Genomic DNA, 17,585 nt, shown 5'->3' with positions numbered 1-17,585 from the left:
AAAATTAATTTCCTCTTGCCAAAATTTCGCTGACGAAAATACATATCATGGAAGACTTGTTGATTGGGATTCCTCCGTAACTGATTAACTAATCATCAGATCAGTCTGTGTGACAATCGATTTCTTATATATCAATCTGCAAAAAAAAGTGCAAAAAAAATCTTTCTTTATTTGAACACTATTATTTTCACAAAAACATGTCCACCTCCACCCCTTTTCTTGGATTATGTAATTACAGAAAAAGACTTTGGTGAATTGCTAGCTTATATTTCCAATAATCCTGATAAAATACTTGATTGGAAGAATCCCTCAAATGCGGAAATGATAACGTTAAAGATATATATCTGAGAAGTTTATTAACCGGTACGTTTTCATACAATTGAAGGAATTCGTTCTTTTTTTCGCCTTCTCTGTCATATTTGCAAATAATACCGAATACTTACATAATCTTGTGCTTTTCTTTCCATCTTCTTATCGTCAAACCCGCCCAAAAAACACATTCACGTTATCGTAGCACAACCCGTTGCTGGCAAGTAGGTCATAATATATTTATTCAACACGAGATAACGTGTCTTGGCTTGATCTTTTGATTTCACAAATCTATACTAATTTCATCATCCTATTAGGAATAGGAAGTATGATAGCTGGTATCGCTGGAATCAAACTTCAAGGTAATTAATTGTTGTGGTCCATACACGAGTATTATCACGAAATGTTGAATACTCCTTACTCACATTCTATCTAACTGTAAAAATAGATATGGAAATATGAGTTCATTATAATGAGGAACGTGACACTTTCTCAAAAACTATTCTGGAAAAAATGAAATTAACTGACGTGATTGAAAAGGGTGATCAAAGCTCGGTTTGATATATCAGAAAATGTCAATATTCACAGTGGGAGTGATAACTTGGAGGACAGTGAACTTGTCACTGGATTATGCAATACGAAAGATAATAATGCATTAGAGGTTACAGTCAAAGGAAATGGTATGCATAAAATAGTTGTTTCAAAATTTTAATCCCTACACATTAATTTCTAAAATGTACTCACTTGTTAATTTAGATGATGAAGGCTCTCCAAGTGATGAGGAAGAAGAAGAAAGTAATAGTAGAAACCTTTTTGATGCATTATTAAACAACTAATTAATCAGTGTTCATAATTTTTTACAGATGTGAGTAATATTGAACTAGTTCAAGTTGAAAAAGCATCTCGAATCAAATACCAAGGAACAACTCTGGACATAATTCTACTCACGGCTAAAACAATTTCATAGTGAATGGCTCAAACAGACAAACCGTATGCCCATTATTTAACAATCGTTCAAAGTTCCGGTTCCAGTAAATCACGGCTCGTGGGGGACTGAGAACCAAGAAAATCTTCGTCCTGTATATCTGTAAATGTAATGAGACTAGTACCGGATACCTCTCAACACCTTGCATTCAATAAATTTTTGAAGCAATTCATAATAATAAATTTGGTACTCTTTTATCTCTGGCAATCAAACAAATTAAAGCCAAAAATTGGAACGAGAAAGAGTTTTGGAGTATTCAAACAAAGGCTGAACATAAAATGAATGTAGAGATTTTTGGAATAGTATCTTTAAATCGTTAGAGCAAGTTGAACTTTCGTCAGATTGCAGTAACAAAAATTTCGTAATAAACTTATTCCCTGGTAGGGAAATCTCTGTAGTTTGTTGCATTGATGAAGCACACACGTTGCTTGGGGAACATACGACCTATTTTGTTCATTGGAGCTGACAAATTCGGAAAATATCGTGGAGTAGATCCTTTAATATTCTCATCAGCACAAACGGGAAGATTGGCAATTTTCTCCCTCCAGTAACAAAAGATACTGTATCTGCCAGATCGCATGATTTTGAAGTATTTCCTGCATATTTGATGTTAATGCCATGGATGCATTGGTATCACTTGCTGGAAATTCTAATAAGAACTATAATCCCGACAGAACCGCATATCTAGGAATTCCCCTTTGGGGTTCTTTTGCTCAATCGGGTGTTAGTCTTATAAACCTTATTCATCTTGCTTCACAAAAGATCCGCAATTTTAGCAAAAACGATAAAGATTATCTTGCCAACCTTGCATGTACAGCCTGCACCCTGGCTCTTGAAGTTTCCCCTCGAATTGCAGAAGTAGATATCCTGATAGCATCTCATATGGCAACTGCTATAGGAGTTTCACTTGATCGCACAAGTATCCTTTGCACATATCCATCTGATCCCATTCTTGCATCGGAAGCACTGAAAGGAATTATTGAGGTTGGTTGGGAAAACAGCTTGGACACACTGTTGGAACTGTTTAGTCGTGGGGTAGTAAAAGCGGGAGAAAGGGGAGAACTTGCCAATCGCGTCATATTTTGAAAGCATACGCTGATGCTGTAAATGAACATTTTTCTGAAGAACCTCTTATACTGTATATTTACAAAAAGTTCCTTTGAAATTATTTTTGTAGTCTTTGTTACGTAATGAAATAGAGAGTCTTGACAAGTTTCTCAAAGATATGCAAATACATGATGCAGAAATCAGCTTTAACCATTGGACATCTTTGTTAGCTATCAATAAGATTATGTGGAATCGGGGAGAATAAGTTCCTATCAAAGAACTTGTCGTGGAAGCCTATCACCGTCACACTGCATTCAATGGATTTTATGATATTGATCATATTATTCCTTTCAAATATTCCGCTGGTTATGATATCATTTCAATTCAAAATAAGAATGTTAAAAAACTATAATGATACTACAGATATTACTTCTTTAGCAGGTCCGCAAACTGCTTTTGGTAAGAAAATGAGCGGCTATAAGGTTCTAGGTATATATATTGATCTTTGGTTTAGATGATGAACTGCGGAAATGAAGAGTAAAGATACTATGGAATTACGAAGTAATACTGCTCAAAAAGGTAAAAAGCATATTATCTATATTCGAGGCGCCAGGTCTTTCAAATGTTGTGATGATGAAATTGGTAAAAGACTATCTAAAATACTTTTCGCTCGTCCTTGGTCACTTCATACTCAAAGGAGTACTTTGTTTGACGAAAAGACAGATTTAAAAAGGGAGAATGCGATCAAATCATTTTTACCTCTTGTCTTTGAACAGGAGAAGTCTTTGGTTGACAAATGGTAATTAATATAACATGAAATTTATTCTAATTATTGACATGTAATATTAATACTTAAACAGCTGTAAGGCTTAATAAAGTCGTATAATAAAGCATTAGTTTGTTCTCCTAATTTATTTTTTTACATTTTCCAATGCACAGTTAGTATTTACAAAGTGACTACATATTTTTATTTTCGATATACAGTACAAATTGCATACCTATATGCATTTTTAAAAAATCTAAGTTATTTGGGGAATGTGTAAGCTAATCATCGAGATTCGAAATGCAGTACGTAATTGCTAATGAAGATCCATCCAGTGATCGCTTGTTCCTGTGGAAATTCAAAGCGCTATATTAACAGTCTTTTTTTTGTTTATAGCTTCCCAAAGACCAGGTATTACAGGGTGTCTCTACCCAGCATTCGAAACCTCGCTTACAGCATCCTAAAGAAACTAGGTGACGATATCGTTATAAAGGACACGGAATTTTACTGAACTCGATAAATGTTCGAAGCATTTACCGTGTTATTTTGTGGACATGTGTATCATAAGGGCTGTATAAAAAAGTATTTCTTCTTTCACGGCAAAACAACTGCCCTGCCGATAATTGCCTCGCAACGGGAGGAGCATGAGGTTCAGAAGAAGGTCAATGACGAGATCCGAGGTCAGCTCCCGAAAGAAGTTATTAAGAGTGCGATTCGAAAGAAAACTGAAGGTGGCGGGAAGCTCTATAATCTGTTTTTTTATTAGCAACGATAAATTAGAGCGGGTGGTTGACATCCAAATAAACCTTTTCAACGTCATCTATCGCAAAATTAATTATGAAAGTAAAAGAATTCATGTGTAAGCTGCGCCTGGTCATGTTGATCATGTGGTAGCAAAGTTTCAAATTCGGCACGATCTCAAAGTTAGCACTTTTTTTATATACCATATTGTAAAACATATAATATAATAAAGATTGCCCAATCAGGCCATTGTTTTAACCGTTACCTCCGGTATTCTGAAACAGTGCATCTCGCCATCTCTGGCGTCACTGCATAGTCTAATGCTTTATTAAACGTGAGCGCGTGCGCGCGATTTTATTAATACAGACCGAAGGATAAAAAATAAATACAAAGGTTTGAGACGCTTCCCATGTTACATGCGAAAATAATGGTTCAGGGTATTGCCCGTGATACATGATTTTAATGACTGACCGACGTTATGCTAAGATCTATCTACCTTCACAATTTGCTCAATCAGAAAATAAGGAAGAAAAAAATAGGAAAATCTGGTAGAAAAGACTTACTGCATTCTGCGCAGCACTCCATATTGATCTGTTTCAAAGCCGAAGTCAATCTAAAGTAATAATAATTTGGTATTAATAAATAAAAATAAGAAAACAAATTTTGGTTTAAAGTTGAAAAAATCTTTGGTTGAGTTATTTGGTTGAGTTATTATTTATTAATGAAACAATAATAAAAATGAAATTGGTTAAAAAACAAAAATAAAATAAAAAATGCATAAACCACTAAAAAATTAAGTTAAGTTGACACGTTTTTTATTCACAAATTTTATTAAATCGTATAGCGTGAGCATAAATTTACAATAATATTTCCTCTTTCTTCGACCCTTTATTTAAAAGATTTCCGTTTTATGCATATCGCTTGATATTTATGATTTTATACAAATCCGAGATAAAATGATTTTTATAAACTCATTTAATTAAGAAATTCAAAATCACATTGTTTATATTACTTTAAATAAAATTTTTTTACCTTTACAAGATATAACAAAATTTATTATAAAATAATCAAGTAAATATAATGGCTGGAAACATTTGATTGGCTATCACGTTACAACAGCCATTAAAGTTTTGATCGAATAATTTTTTTTTTTTTACAAAAAGTTATTAATCATATTTCTTTTTTTGGCCATTCCCTTCAAATTTTTTTGTTTTTTAAACCCATTTTTCCGGTTTTCAAAATTATTTAAAAATTTTTTTTGGTTCTTTCTCTTTTTTCCATCTTTTTTAAACTGGTTTTCTTAATTTATTGTTGAATTTTTGATTTTTATTCTTCCAGTTTTTTTTAAATCGTATTTTTCTTTGATACCAATTTGGATCAATGCTACAGTGAACACTTTTTCTGATTTTTTATTTATAATTATTTTTTTTTCATTATTTTTTTTTTAAACCAAAAAAAAATTTTTTAATTACTTTTTCTATCTTCAGTTTTTTAGTTCAATACTGAAAAATAAAAGTTTTCAAAGTATTATGCTATAAATAAATACATAACAATGATAATATTGGAGAATTTGACTTTTGTCAACCCATTTTATGAACTATTAAATTCGTTATTTGAACCTAATAAAAACAAATAAATGTCACGGATAAAAAAGAAAACAAAATTAATCACGTTAATCGTATTGATTAAAAAAGTCTACATTTTAATTAACATTCAATTGAGAACTGAAATATCAATTTGTAAAGATTCTATTTATTAATGAATAAAAAATTTTAGTGTTTCATTTATAATTTATTAATAATTTGTTATTAATAAATAAAAATAATAAAAACATGAAATAATAAAAATAAATTTTGGACGAGCTCGATAAATTTCGATTGATTAGTAATAATCAACCGGTTCCCTCTCCCTATAAGAAATATGTATACGGAAAGGATACGTTTTGTATACATTTTTTGTACGTTTCTATAGATTCCGTATACAAATTCCGTATATTTAATAAGCAATTCATTTTTGAACATTTTTAAAAAAACTAATGTATAAGAAATGTATACGGAAAAAATTAATCATGCGGAATGTATACGGAATTTTTAAACTTAATATTTTTAGAAGATAATTTACAAAAATCCGTATCATAACACGAAATCACATGATTGTTTATTGTTATGATACGTTTTTTGTTTTTTATATAAACCCTTACTTTTGATGAGTTTGATCTTCCGATTTTTCCTTTCTGTCTTTCCTTTCCTTTCTCTTTCTCTTGTCTTATTTTTGTTATTTTTTCTAAATTTTTCTTCTTTCTTCGTCACCCCCTTTTAAAAATAATTTTTTTTTTCGTCACTCTTCCTTTGAAAAAAAAATTTTTTTCGTCACTCCCTTAAAAAAAAATTTTTTCTTTTATTCCCACTCTTCTTTTTTTATAAAAAAATTTTCTTCTTTCTATTTCTATTTCCTCTTTATAAAAAATTTTTTATTTTTCTAACTTTGACGTCCTCCCTTTAAAAAAAAAATTTTTTTTAACTTTCCCTCTCTTTTTAAAAAAATATTTTTTTTGATTTATTCTTTATTCCCCTTTCATATTTATCCCTTTTTTTATTTCATAGGCCAGCTGATTTTTTTTTGTGAGAATATTCAGTTTCTTTTTTCTTTTTTGTAGATCATTTTGGAGTCCTTTTCTTTTTGTAGGATGATTCAGGATTTTTTTCTTTTTTTAGGTCAGTTCAATTTTCTTGTTTTTTTGTAAGTTGGGTTTAGATTCTTTTCTTTTTGTAGGTTGTTTCAGTTTTGTTGCTTCAGAGTCTTCTTTTTTTATAGGTCAGTTTTGGATTTATTTTGTTGTTTTGGTTTCTTTTTCATTAGACGCCTCATAATTCTTTTCTTTTATGTAGGTCAGACATTCTGGAGTTCTCTTTCTTTTTTTGTAGGAATGCTGACCTTTGGTGACTTGGACGATTGCAGATACTATATGAGGGGGGTTTTGTTTCCAATCTTTTTTTATTGTTCTTTCATGGTTGTTTGACTCCAAATGAACGTGAACTTATAGATAATTTTGGTTGCAATAGGTGGTTTTAATAAGGAGGGAATTTTCATAATGTATTTGTACTTTGTTTATTTTTTATTTTTTATTTAATTTAATAAAGTAAAATTAGATTTATGTAAATACAATTATAGTAAACTGTAATACAAATAGTAAATTCAGTGACCAAATCGTATAAATTTCGTGATAAAATCAATGATCAAATCATGTAAATTCCATATAAATCCCGTGCAAATTCTGTATCCAAACCATATTTTTAGTGATACGGAATTGTGCATTTTTCCGTATCCTATTATGATACGTTATTTCTAAGGAAAAAAAATCGTATAAAAACTTTATAAAAAACGTATCCAATTTTTTTATAGGGTCTGTTTAAAACAATAAGACTAAACCTAAGGCAAAAAATAATTCATACTCAGCTAATTGGAGTTATGATCGATTATCTTGAATTTAATTGGCTAGAATAAATCCCGAAAATTCTAATCTTCCGGAAGTATTTTTTGGGGATAAATTGATTTTTTTAACGTATTTAAATTAAATAATCTGAAAAAAAAAAATCTACTTAACCAATTTGATACAGCCCTACTACCAGATCTTGCGATTTCAAGTTAGTATAATTTAGTTTCCAAAATTGTTTGGCGTGATTTTAGTGAAATCATGTTTACGATCATTTTTATTTTATTTTATTTTTTTTAATTATTCCGGTTTCATTCATAATATTTACTGGGTAATATCTACAAGTACTATTCCGGAAAATTATCGATTTTCGGATCAAAAAGGAATAATGAAAATCAGAAGATAAAAATCGGAATACATTTAACGAATTATAGAGATTCTTTATCAAGTTTATACTAGGATTCAAATTTATATGGGTTGTTACTGGACCGATAATGTGTTTATTTAGCAAGTAATCATTTCACGTCATACCACCAGAATATAGTATAATGTACATTAGTTAGTCCGATATATAGGTTTACTAGCAAAAACTTTATTAATTAATATGCGTCATGCTTTACAATACCACATATAAAAATCGCCTCCCTATCATTTATTTATTCGCCAAATATACTGAATTGAAAAATATAAGACAGTAAATAGCTAATTAATCATTAAAAAGCTAATAGTACGTATTAAAATTACAAAAATCTCCAACCTTTAACGTATGTGTATGCATCTACCACAATCAGGAGTACAAAATGTTCGAATACTACAGAAATAACCGAGACCGCAATCAGCTTTATTCTTGCAACAAGGGAATTTACATTTATTTCCCGCTGATGGATGAATTAAAGCAATGGTAATAAAGGTGGTCAAGATAACAAAAAATAGATTAAATTTCATTTTATTTTACTTTTTTTATTTTTTTTGTAGAGGCAATCTCTATTTTTCAAATCGTGTGGCTCAAGAGCATATTTATACAGTATAAATCGGTTAGAGGCTTTATGCTTGGCTAACCACAACTGTCATTATATGGTGCTTAGAGATTGCAAGTGAAATAAGTGATGCCATCAAAGAGTAAAGGAGTACGCGGATCCTAATCATTTGTTCTTGACGAGAGTTGGAGCTTGCTGTGCCACAAAGAAAGCCACATAAAACACGACTTTATTTATTATTTATATACGTGTCGCATCACGAACAAATTTAATCATTAAATTTGGTTTTTCTCGTTCATTCAAGAAGTTTTAAAGATAAATTAAAAAGTAAATGTAATTAATTGTTTGTTCGTTTTGATAAATATTTAAGGTGGCGAAATTTTTATTGATGTATAACACGTACACACTCACGTAAACATGTTAAAAATAAAGCCCAACCTGTGGGCGAAACTTTATTGATATTTTATATTCGAGAGTACAGAAAACTACAGTACATCATAGCTACTCTATCATATCACAACGTCATATGACTTGTTGCGCGGTAAATATCTTTGCCAAAACGTAATCTAAGAAATACTACTATTAATGTTATTGCTATAAAGGTCTGAATTCGTTTGATCCTATCTATCAATTCACAACTTACTGAATAAATCATAAATCTTCTAGGCCCTTTCCTTTGTCTTTCGGAGCAAGCTTTCACTGACTGGTTCGGGAATCTGTTTTCTAACCTCGTCATTAATAACCAGATGAGATCCTCGGTAGAAATCGTAACAATCCTTTAATACCTTCCCGAAATGGAAATAGCAAAGCATCAAATCTTAGGCCGTTTTCTTGCTAACATCCTCGGAACATTCTCGGAAGACAGAAACTAGGTAAAAATCGGAGCACATCCATAAAAAATTTTTATACGATTATAGCGATTCTTTATCAAGTTATACTATAGGATTCAAATTTATGAGCTGTCAATGGGCCGTAGGTAGATTATGTGCAGTTGAGCGAGAAAAAAATTGTATTGATGTGTTGCGAATTTATGAGTGCGTTTCCGTAACCACGATGCACAGTCTGAATGCTAGAAATTCTAGAGTACAGTATAATTACGAAGCAACGTAGTACAATGTATTAGCAAGTGATCATTTAACACAATATATATATATACGTCATACCACCAGCATAATTCCGATATATAGGATTTGCTGGTAAAAACTTTATTAATTAATATGCGTCATGCTTTACAATATTACACATAAAAAGTCGTCTCACTATCATTTCTTTATTCGCCAAATACACTGAGTTAAAAAATACAAGACAGTAAATAACTATTAATATGTATAAACATTACAAAAATCACCAACCTTTACTTTCCGCCTATGCATCTACCACAACCAGGAGAACAAAATGTTCGAATACTACAGAAACGACCGGAACCGCAATCAGCATCATTCTTGCAACAAGGGAATTTACATTCACTTCCGGCTGATGGATGAATTAAAGCAATGGTAATAAAGGTAGCCAAGAGAACAAAAAATAGATTGAATTTCATTTCATATTTTAATTTTTTTTTTTTAATTTTTTTGTAGAGGCAATCTCTATTTTTTAAATCAGCTGTCATTATATGGTGCTTAGAGATTGCAAGTGAAATAAGTGATGCCACCAAAGAGTACGCGGATCCTAATCATTTGTAGTTGGAACCTGCTGTGCCACAAAAAAACGCCACATAAACACGACTTTATTTATTATTTATATACGTGTCGCATCACGAACAAATTGAACAAATTTAATGATTAAATTTGGCTTTTCTCGTTTAATCAAGAAGTTTTAAAGACAAATTAAAAAATAAATAAATAAAAACTAGTAAAAAATTATGCAATTTAATTGTTTATTCGTTTTGATAAATATTTAATTTTTATTGATGTATAACACGCACATACTCGCGCAAACATGTTAAAATAAAGCACAATTTGTGGGCGAAACTTTATTGATATTTATATTCTAGAGTATAAAAGAAAAAAACTACATCATAACAGAGAATTTCTAACATCATGTTGTGCTATCATATCACAACGTCATATGATTTGTGGCGCAGTAAATATCAACTTGTCAAAATGCTGAATTCGCTTGATCCTATCTCTCAACTCACTGAACAAATCATAAATCTTATTGACGCAATGCAAATATGCACGCCAAATATGCACATCAATACGTCAAATACTTTATATAGGAGGATTATTATAGCGATAGGCTGAATAGATTATTGGAAAAGATGCCCGATTAGATGTGATTCATTGGTAGACTGGTATGACGGGTCATTGTATGGTCGTTGCCACAGGTTCGGGGGGCAGTGGCATCCTAAGCCTTTCCTTTGACTTTTGGAGAAAGCTTCCACTGACTGATTATTTGGATTGGTGAATTCATCTGAAATTGATTGCCTCATTCTTCCAACTATCGATGAAGTACTTGATTGAGGAGATATAGAAAATGTTCGTTCGGAGACCACGGGCTTAACGGTTGCAGCACATAGCGATGGGACAGTTTGTTTTGTTGTGTAAGTAGAAAATTTTTTTCGATACATTCCTTGTAATATACTGTACGTGTCCGCAGTGAATGCCTCAATGTTAACGGAAATGATGTCTTTATCACGTTGCGAAGTTCAGTAGTAAATTCTGTATCGATATTGTCGCGAGATTCCTAATGTTGAAGAGAAAAATAATGGGAGGTTTGCTTCAGTAAATTGGATTAAAGTTGTGTTCAGTAAATTTTGAACGTCTTTGCTGTTTTTATGTGCAAATAATTACCGCGATCTCCATTTAATGACTGCATTTCTTCATTGCGTTAATGCTTCTTACAAATTTCGGCAATTAGCATACACATTCCTATAACTCAACTTATCTTTGTAAAGTCAAAAAGTACTGGAATAGCAGAAAAAAATATTAGCCGAAAGGTTATGCGCATGTAATTTATACAAATATTACGTCACATATCTCCTATGTTACACTTAGTCAAGAATTTCACGCCTCTACTGTTATTGGAACATAAGAGCATGACTCCAAGGAATAGGCCGATTTAGATCAAAGTTCTCAGAATACGCTTCTAATACCTTATCAAGTGGAATTCCGGGATCTTTGATATTATCGTATTTTCAAATACTGTAATATCTTTTACTGCCTTGACCATCGATCCACCATTTTCCGTCCAAATACAAATATTTTTTGGTGCAAATCATAGTACAGATTTTTGCGAAGCAACGTAAGGGTAAACCAAAGATCGTGTAGTAATCCATTTGATGCTCGCCATCCTTGTCTATGCAAAAAGTTTAGTTCTAAGTAGGGCACATTAAGTCGATTATCACCAAATTAATAACCTCTTTACGCATCTTTTTTGATAGATTCTTGCAGAGAGGAGAACTTAGGAGGAGCTCTTGATTTCTTGACGAAAACATGAACACTACTAGGTATTTGAGGTTTTGATCGTTTATTCGTGACGAATTAATTGGACTGATTACAGAGGAATTACCTGAAGAATTGGGGATATGGTTAAAGGAATAGATGTGGTTGAGACGCTTACCTCAGAAGATTCGGTCATGTGCGCGTGACAATTTGTCACGTCGATCACTTTTTGGCATTCATCTATGTTGTCCGTAGAAAACTTGAAGCAATTGAATCCGAGCCTCAGTCAAGCTTGAAATCGCGCTTGCATTATAATTGCTTAGATCTTATCTATTCTTATTCCCATGAATAGTGTGTAGATTTTTTTTTCTGGACGCTTTCTTGCGCAAGTTTTACATCAGTAATGTGGCTTTGATCTCATTGTACACCAATGTCCTTGCTGATTGGTCATCGATGTTGTTTACAAATTTGACATCTCCAATTCGATCCTCGTACATCTTATAATAACAATACTAGCATAAGATTTCCTTTTGTTTGGCCTTGATTGCTACCTAAACAGACGAACTATATTTGCCGTAACTTCACTAGATCCCGTAAGAATTGCTTCTAAAGAGAGTTCGAAAATCTGAATATCAAACATCTTATCAATCTTGCTATCACTGACTTTAGTGCAAGCGGATAATTCCTACCTCAAGCCTTCAGTTGCTCCTCATCTGTTTACTCTGATTCAACAGAAATTGGTCTCTTTTCATTTTCTTCATTCAAAGGAATAACAAATTCCTGAGAAGAGGTAGAAAAAGCTACCAGCTATGAGCACCCTGAATCCAAATTCTTCTGGGAATCATCTTCTCTAAGCTTTTTACTCTGCTTCATTTGCCTCATTTCATCAGTAATAACCTTTTTCTTCTGTACTTCATCCAAAAAAGCGTCCAAATCTCTGTCCTCTAACAACTTGGAGCTAGTATTATTTATTTTGCAATCAGGCTTACACTGTTTGAGTTGAGCTATAACTGAGTCTGGTACGTTGGCAGGTTCTTTTGGAATTAAATCATTTATTTCCTTATCTTAGTTCCATTAGCATGATGGTATTTTGTTGGTCTATTATGAAGCCGGATACATCAACGACCAAGTTCTTGAGTTTCTCAAGCGTGAGACTTCTGTCAAACACACTCTCATTAATGGGAAAAGTAAATGGTGTTTGTGAACTCAATAATACCTTGACATTTCGATATCATTGCAATCGCCAGTACAGTAGTGACTAACTAATTATGACCCAGTCAACCCTGTTGAAACGATACCATCTCATGCAAAGCTCATTATATGTACATTTCTTTTATCACGTTGGTGTAACTGGATTGCATTCTGACTAACCTCTGGTTAATATCCTCCCTTTTAGCCTCGATAACAACAATTGTATCACCAATCTTGATAACCCAATCCACTGGCCCTTTCCCATGACTTCCAGAAGACTTATATTCTTGGCATACCCACTTCACCATCATAACAAGAAACGCAATGAAAACGGATGAAATAAACTCATGTCGTGTTGCTTCGTTTGCGCTAGTGATATGAATACAGGTCTTATGCTTTATCGCTAAATTTGCTCTAATACCTTTTCGTAATTGGCAACATCAGCGGACCCTCCATCGAACCTGGGCAGATCAATGTAATGATGAGAATGGCTGTTGTACTATAAACACCAAAAACAATCTTTGTTAGACATTTTACGCGTTATTCTCAAAAAATAGAACAAGACTTACATGCGTCCACGACGATTGGGAGCGCCTTGAACCCTTGAGTCCAGATTACACTCGCTAAATCATCATCATCAATCAAACAAACAATTTCTTTTTCACTATGCCCTGCATAAATTGTTGTACTTTTAAAATATGTATAAAAATCGTATCTGGTGGTGACACAGTCATTAATTAATAAAAATGTCTTTTTTTCATTAAAAAGTGAAACACCTGAATTTTTCATAAAAAATCGTCCTTTTTTTATTAAAAAGGAACAAACAAATTTTTTTATTAATTAATAAGAAGTTGTTCTTTTTATTAAAAACGAAAAAAAATCATTTTTTTTATTAAAAATGAAACACAACTGATTTTTCATAAAAAATCATTCTTTTTTTTTATTAAAAATGAAAACTAAAAACAAGTAATTTTTTTTATTAAATAAATGAAAAAAAATCATTTTTTTTTATTTAAACGAAAAAATCATTCTTTGCAGATCTGAGGTCAGCATTATATCTTGTCACGTGTTGGATAATGTGATATTGCTTAACCTCATAGTAACAAATCAAGTTTTCCCAAAAAAATGAACAATTTATTATGTAATTTGCGATAAATATATATATTAATCATTAGTCAGGAGCTCCCCGTTAGCGTTAGACGTTTGCTTATAATTTTAGCTCAATTCAAGACTGAATTATAATAATGTTGCATGTATTGTTTTATCATTAAATATTAACGAAAAAAATTCTCGAATATTATAACTAGTTTGAATCTAAACTATGGCTTTAAATACACAATATTTTTATAATTTTAATGGTTAGCTAAAATTATAGAAGTTTATCCTTTAATTTATTGGATTTCAAAGTATATACTGTACAATAACCTGATTATTATTTTATAAACTTATTATTGCAATTTAATGTTTTGCTACCAAATCAAAAATTTTTTAGAAATCAAGTACTAATAATTATAAATATGAAATATTTACAATATTAAAGAGAAAACACGAATACAAATCCCAAATTATTTTATAATTTGAAATACCTCATAATCCTCCAATGGAAATTCACCTTTTTTTCTTATGCTTTTTTCATAGAATTTTTGTTCATGACAGATTGTCTTATCAAAATCTATATCAGCAGAATCTTCAGATGTATATATCAAAAGTTCTTTGCCAAAGCATGGACCATGTTCGGTATGATAATTCAACGCGTTGTTTGTATCTTTTACAATACTCAAAATTGCATCTTTAAAATTATTTCTATTTTTAAAAGAAAAAATAAAACTATTTTGAGTTTTACCCCAAGAATTAGAATTCATCCATATTATTGGATTGTATCCGCCAAGAATTTCTTCTGATTCCCTTACTTTAATAAATGTAACTGTATTATGCTTATTATCACATAAAGTATGAAATTTTCTAGGAGTAAATCCATCCCGACTTCCTCTTATTAATAATCGAAATTTGTATGGTAAATATAATTCTCTTAAATGAGAAATTTTATAATTAACATCTATTTTATCAATCCATCTTGAAATTATCGAAACAATATTTAAATTAACAATTTTTGAATCAATAATTCCATCAATTTCAATACTTCTAGGCAATGAAATGTTTTCAGTTGGTTCACGATCAGAATCTAAGTAAGAATTTAATAAATCCTCATATAATTGTTTATTTAAGAGTTTTTTATATGGACGAACTTTTTGTGAGAATTCTTTTGATGATAAACTAAAAAGTCTAACGTGAGGTAGACAATGTTGCAAGGTATTTTCCATTGTTTTAAAATCATCATCTGACCAAACATTAGGATCTGAAACGAGAGTAGGATTTTGTGCAAGTCCCCATTTTAATACATGCTCCCATACTTCAATTTCTTTCATTTGTAAATCATCTCTCTTAATAAGTGAAATTAAAAATTTTTCAGAAATCGAAGTAAGTGATTTAAATATTTGTTCAGGTGATTTAGCAATAAAATTTGCACAAAATTGTTGAAGCTCCACAAAATTATTAGATTGTAAGCTGATTCGTTGAGTAAATTCAAAATTTTCTTCCATCCATTCAGACTTATTTTCAATTAAATATTTTTGTAAATGATCAACTAGTTCTTGGAGTCGAAGCTCATCCGCAGCAGCCAAAACTTTAAGAAAATCTGAAGTTTTTTGTTCATTTAACGAAAGAATACCACCATAAATATACCTATATCACAAATCCAGTTAATAAAATATAAATATTAAAAAAAAAATGCTTTAAATGCATTTTATATAAAAATTATAAAATACCTCAAAATAATTTGAAAGATTTCCGGTGATATATTTGGAAATTTAATATGAGCTAAAACGTTGTCCTTCTTTTTATTAGAAGCTAAAGCTCGCCGAAAATATGAAGAACGATAACATAAAATATTCATATGAGCACGAAATATTTTTACATTAGGATCTTCACCAACTTCAATTGTAATATCATAATATTCATCATCTTTCAATAATTCAATATAATTTTGACTTAATTTTGAGAAAAATTCGGCAGACATAATTTATAATTTTAAAAATAAAAAAAAAAATGAGGAAAAGGCGATCAAAATTAAATACTAGCCATTTTGCCATTTTGTGATATATAATTACTTCAAAAATAGTTAAATTAAATATTGATGTGTATTTATGCAAATTAGCAAATTAGCACAAGTCTATAAGCAGCGTGGAACAAAAATTGTCACGTGATAAAATTGATTTACTTTCGCTAAACAATAAACGTCTTAAATACAATATCAGTCTGGTTTTGGTGGTTAATCCGGCTACGCCTAGGGTTCCTAGAATAATTTGGCAGAGCGGCTCCTATCCAGTTCCTTGGGGTTAAACAACTTAGTTTTATTTTAGCGTGTTTCGTTTTTGTAATTCGTACTGCTTACAGTAGATAGCTAAGGTTCCGGTTTTGTCTATATATTAAAAATAAAATTAAATACAATATATTTGCGGCTACGTTTGACAGTCATTAACGCTCCTTATTTCATAGGAAAATTCCAACACGACGACTAGGACCCAGAAATATATATATAAGGGTCAGGTGGCGAAAATTTTTTTTACTATGAGCTGTACGCAGAGACTTTTTATATGAGTACTAGTACGCATAATTGACACCTGATACACCTGATATTGAAAATCATGCAAATAAAATTTCAGGTATTAAGTTATTAATTATTTTATTATGACTTCTATATTATTTATAAACCAAATACTAATGTGAAAAGATAGAATTTATTCTAATTTACCATTTTTTCAATAATAATTTTCTAAAATTTCACTTTTTAACCCTTAGAAATTTCTTTCATTTAATACTAAATATTACTAACGTACAGTGAATATATTATATATATAAGATTAGCCAAATTTAGGCCAAAAATACGCAAACTAATTTTTTACATATAAAAATTTTGATAAAAATACGCAATCTTGATGGCCTAACTATGGATGAAAAATTCTTAAATTGTACGCTAATCAAAACTTTACTCCGTCTAATTCCACTATGATGGCGACGCATCTGTGTACCCTACCCCTGTATATATATTTCTGGGTCCTCGACGACTGCGCAAATGAAAAACTCAAACCGAATTCTCATTATTATATTTATGTAATTTATATTTATGTAACGGTGAATATAATAACAAAGAATTACCTGAAGTCACGGATGTATTACAACAACTTTACAAGTCACCTAAATTAATATTCTGTATTAATTTTTTTTTTATATGGTCACGTGATACGTGTTGAAACACCCGTAAATTTTTATTAATAGGACTGTTCTGTTTGTTCAACGTCCAGATTTCTGAAAGTTTGAGGGGGAGGGGGTTTTCATTAAACAAACTAAATGAAATAAATTTTGGAAACTTCAGAAAATTTATAATTTAAATGGATATTTTAAACATGCATGTACATGTTATACATTATCAAAATTTAAAAAAATATAAGGGTACATTAAACAAACAATCTAGTTGGAATGGCCTAATCATAAAAAATTCTCAAATAATAACTGATTTGGATTTATGCTGAAACAGTAAAATCTTCCTCTGTTATAACACATTTTATTGGGAATATTCACGAGAATTTTTACAATATTCATCATTAATAAAATCATAAAAAATTTATTAATAATGACTAATGTTTGGTTCATTGACTAAGTAAGCATATATAATATCATCCTGGTTATTATTTTACAA

The 17,585-nt window shown here is 30.8% G+C and overlaps 8 protein-coding genes across 8 annotated transcripts; 5 read left to right on the top strand and 3 right to left on the bottom strand.

Moving 5' to 3' along the window:
• Window positions 1-197: 197 nt before the first annotated feature.
• OCT59_025319 (uncharacterized protein) lies at window positions 198-1,276 on the top strand (the record flags this gene model as incomplete). Its single annotated transcript, XM_066137649.1, has 7 exons — window positions 198-228; window positions 515-533; window positions 627-671; window positions 758-771; window positions 861-989; window positions 1,066-1,104; window positions 1,173-1,276. 7 exons carry the CDS (start codon window positions 198-200, stop codon window positions 1,274-1,276), a joined length of 381 nt encoding a protein of 126 aa, XP_065992014.1.
• Window positions 1,277-1,912: 636 nt separating this feature from the next.
• On the top strand, window positions 1,913-2,380 carry OCT59_025318 (uncharacterized protein; the record flags this gene model as incomplete). The annotated part of the gene is made up of 1 exon (XM_025327733.1): window positions 1,913-2,380. The coding sequence occupies one exon, from the start codon at window positions 1,913-1,915 to the stop codon at window positions 2,378-2,380; it is 468 nt and encodes a 155-aa protein (XP_025169769.1).
• Window positions 2,381-2,889: 509 nt separating this feature from the next.
• OCT59_025317 (uncharacterized protein) lies at window positions 2,890-3,144 on the top strand (the record flags this gene model as incomplete). Its single annotated transcript, XM_025327732.2, has 1 exon — window positions 2,890-3,144. One exon carries the CDS (start codon window positions 2,890-2,892, stop codon window positions 3,142-3,144), a length of 255 nt encoding a protein of 84 aa, XP_025169768.2.
• Window positions 3,145-6,531: 3,387 nt separating this feature from the next.
• Window positions 6,532-6,864, top strand: OCT59_025316 (uncharacterized protein; the record flags this gene model as incomplete). Its single annotated transcript, XM_066137634.1, has 3 exons — window positions 6,532-6,559; window positions 6,618-6,659; window positions 6,734-6,864. The coding sequence occupies 3 exons, from the start codon at window positions 6,532-6,534 to the stop codon at window positions 6,862-6,864; spliced, it is 201 nt and encodes a 66-aa protein (XP_065992013.1).
• Window positions 6,865-10,503: 3,639 nt separating this feature from the next.
• On the bottom strand, window positions 10,504-10,824 carry OCT59_025315 (uncharacterized protein; the record flags this gene model as incomplete). Its single annotated transcript, XM_066137627.1, has 1 exon — window positions 10,504-10,824. One exon carries the CDS (start codon window positions 10,822-10,824, stop codon window positions 10,504-10,506), a length of 321 nt encoding a protein of 106 aa, XP_065992012.1.
• An 865-nt stretch (window positions 10,825-11,689) lies between these two features.
• Window positions 11,690-13,096, top strand: OCT59_025314 (uncharacterized protein; the record flags this gene model as incomplete). Its single annotated transcript, XM_066137621.1, has 6 exons — window positions 11,690-11,703; window positions 11,772-11,834; window positions 12,198-12,231; window positions 12,308-12,353; window positions 12,643-12,657; window positions 13,035-13,096. 6 exons carry the CDS (start codon window positions 11,690-11,692, stop codon window positions 13,094-13,096), a joined length of 234 nt encoding a protein of 77 aa, XP_065992011.1.
• Window positions 13,097-13,299: 203 nt separating this feature from the next.
• On the bottom strand, window positions 13,300-13,618 carry OCT59_025313 (uncharacterized protein; the record flags this gene model as incomplete). Its single annotated transcript, XM_066137617.1, has 2 exons — window positions 13,300-13,328; window positions 13,399-13,618. 2 exons carry the CDS (start codon window positions 13,616-13,618, stop codon window positions 13,300-13,302), a joined length of 249 nt encoding a protein of 82 aa, XP_065992010.1.
• Window positions 13,619-14,394: 776 nt separating this feature from the next.
• On the bottom strand, window positions 14,395-15,905 carry OCT59_025312 (uncharacterized protein; the record flags this gene model as incomplete). The annotated part of the gene is made up of 3 exons (XM_066137606.1): window positions 14,395-15,270; window positions 15,514-15,571; window positions 15,655-15,905. The coding sequence occupies 3 exons, from the start codon at window positions 15,903-15,905 to the stop codon at window positions 14,395-14,397; spliced, it is 1,185 nt and encodes a 394-aa protein (XP_065992009.1).
• Between the last annotated feature and the right edge of the window lie 1,680 nt (window positions 15,906-17,585).

Source organism: Rhizophagus irregularis, chromosome 5 (assembly GCF_026210795.1).
Source record: "Rhizophagus irregularis chromosome 5, complete sequence".
In the NCBI taxonomy this organism is placed as follows: Eukaryota; Fungi; Glomeromycota; class Glomeromycetes; order Glomerales; family Glomeraceae; genus Rhizophagus; species Rhizophagus irregularis.
Note: the sequence above shows the minus strand (reverse complement) of the source record. Positions and strands in the feature narration are given on the sequence as shown.